This window comes from Parus major, chromosome 10 (genome assembly GCF_001522545.3).
Source record: "Parus major isolate Abel chromosome 10, Parus_major1.1, whole genome shotgun sequence".
NCBI lineage: Eukaryota > Metazoa > Chordata > Aves > Passeriformes > Paridae > Parus > Parus major.
In genome coordinates, this window is record NC_031779.1 from 1,618,142 (window position 1) to 1,619,826 (window position 1,685).

Here is a 1,685-nt window from a genome sequence, read left to right on the forward strand (position 1 = left end):
CCATTGGATTTTCCAGAGGACTGGAGCTCGGATCGGGAATTCTCTCCGTTCCGCCTGGGGGAGGTGCTGCGCATCCAGGCCGAGGTCGGCTCCGGGGGTCACGTCCCTCTCCGGCTCTTCGTGGATTCCTGCGTGGCCTCGCTGGGCCCCGGTGCCGGCAGCGAGCCCCGCTACGCCCTGATCGACTTCCACGGGTGAGCTGGGAATGTTTGGGGATGTTTGGGGGTGTTTGGGGATGTTTGGGGATGTGTGGGGATGTTTGGGGATGTTTGGGGATGTGTGGGGATGTTTGGGGATGTTTGGGGATGTGTGGGGATGTTTGGGGATGTGTGGGAATGTTTGGGGATGTTTGGGATGTTTGGGATGTTTGGGGATGTTTGGGGATGTTTGGGATGTTTGGGATGTTTGGGGATGTTTGGGGATGTGTGGGGATGTTTGGGGATGTTGGGGATGTTTGGGGTGTGGGACATGCTGGTGACAGCTCATCCCTCCCCTCTACGCCCTGATGGACTTTCACGGGTGAGCCGGGAATGTTTGGGGATGTTTGGGGACGTTTGGGGATGTTTGGGGATGTTTGGGGATGTTTGGGGATGTTTGGGGATGTTTGGGGATGTTTGGGGATGTTTGGGAATGTTTGGGGATGTTTGGGAATGTTTGGGAATGTTTGGGGATGTTTGGGGATGTTTGGGGATGTTTGGGGATGTTTGGGGATGTTTGGGGATGTTTGGGGATGTTTGGGAATGTTTGGGGTGTGGGACATGGTGGTGACAGCTCATCCCTCCCCTCTACGCCCTGATGGACTTTCACGGGTGAGCCGGGAATGTTTGGGGATGTTTGGGGATGTTTAGGGATGTTTGGGGATGTTTGGGAATGTTTGGGGATGTTTGGGGACATTTGGGGATGTTTGGGGATGTTTGGGGTCAGTTTGGGGATGTTTGGGGTCAGTTTGGGGATGTTTGGGGATGTTTAGGGATGTTTGGGGATGTTTGGGAATGTTTGGGGATGTTTGGGAATGTTTGGGGTCAGTTTGGGAATGTTTGGGGATGTTTGGGGACGTTTGGGGAAGTTTGGGGTCAGTTTGGGGTCTGGGACACGGTGTTGACACCTCATCCCACCCTGGTATGCCCTCATTGACTTCCATGGGTGAGCCGGGAATGTGTGGGGATGTTTGGGGATGTTTGGGGACATTTGGGAATGTTTGGGAATGTTTGGGGACATTTGGGAATGTTTGGGGGACATTTGGGGGACATTTGGGGACATTTGGGGATGTTTGAGGATGTTTGGGGTGTGGGATATGGTGGTGACAGCTCATCCTGTCCTGCTACACCCTGATCGACTTCCAGGGGTGAGCCAGGAATGTTTGGGAATGTTTGGGGATGTTTGGGGATGTTTGGGGTCAGTTTGGGGTCTGGGACACGGTGTTGACACCTCATCCCACCCTGGTATGCCCTCATTGACTTCCATGGGTGAGCTGGGAATGTGTGGGGATGTTTGGGGATGTTTGGGGACATTTGGGAATGTTTGGGGACATTTGGGAATGTTTGGGGGACATTTGGGGGACATTTGGGGGACATTTGGGGATGTTTGAGGATGTTTGGGGTGTGGGACATGGTGGTGACAGCTCATCCTGTCCTGCTACACCCTGATCGACTTCCAGGGGTGAGCCAGGAATGTTTGGGAATGTT

The 1,685-nt window shown here is 53.9% G+C and overlaps 1 protein-coding gene across 1 annotated transcript in view; it reads left to right on the plus strand.

The window, feature by feature from the left end:
• The window catches only part of LOC107209112 (zona pellucida sperm-binding protein 3-like), a 3,770-nt gene extending 3,564 nt beyond the window's left edge, over positions 1-206 (plus strand). The window contains exon 4 of the mRNA XM_033516998.1: positions 17-206. Within this exon, the coding sequence (XP_033372889.1) occupies positions 17-198 (182 nt within the window). The 3' untranslated portion in view covers positions 199-206. The remainder of the gene's footprint in view (positions 1-16) is intronic.
• The last annotated feature ends 1,479 nt before the right edge of the window (positions 207-1,685 follow it).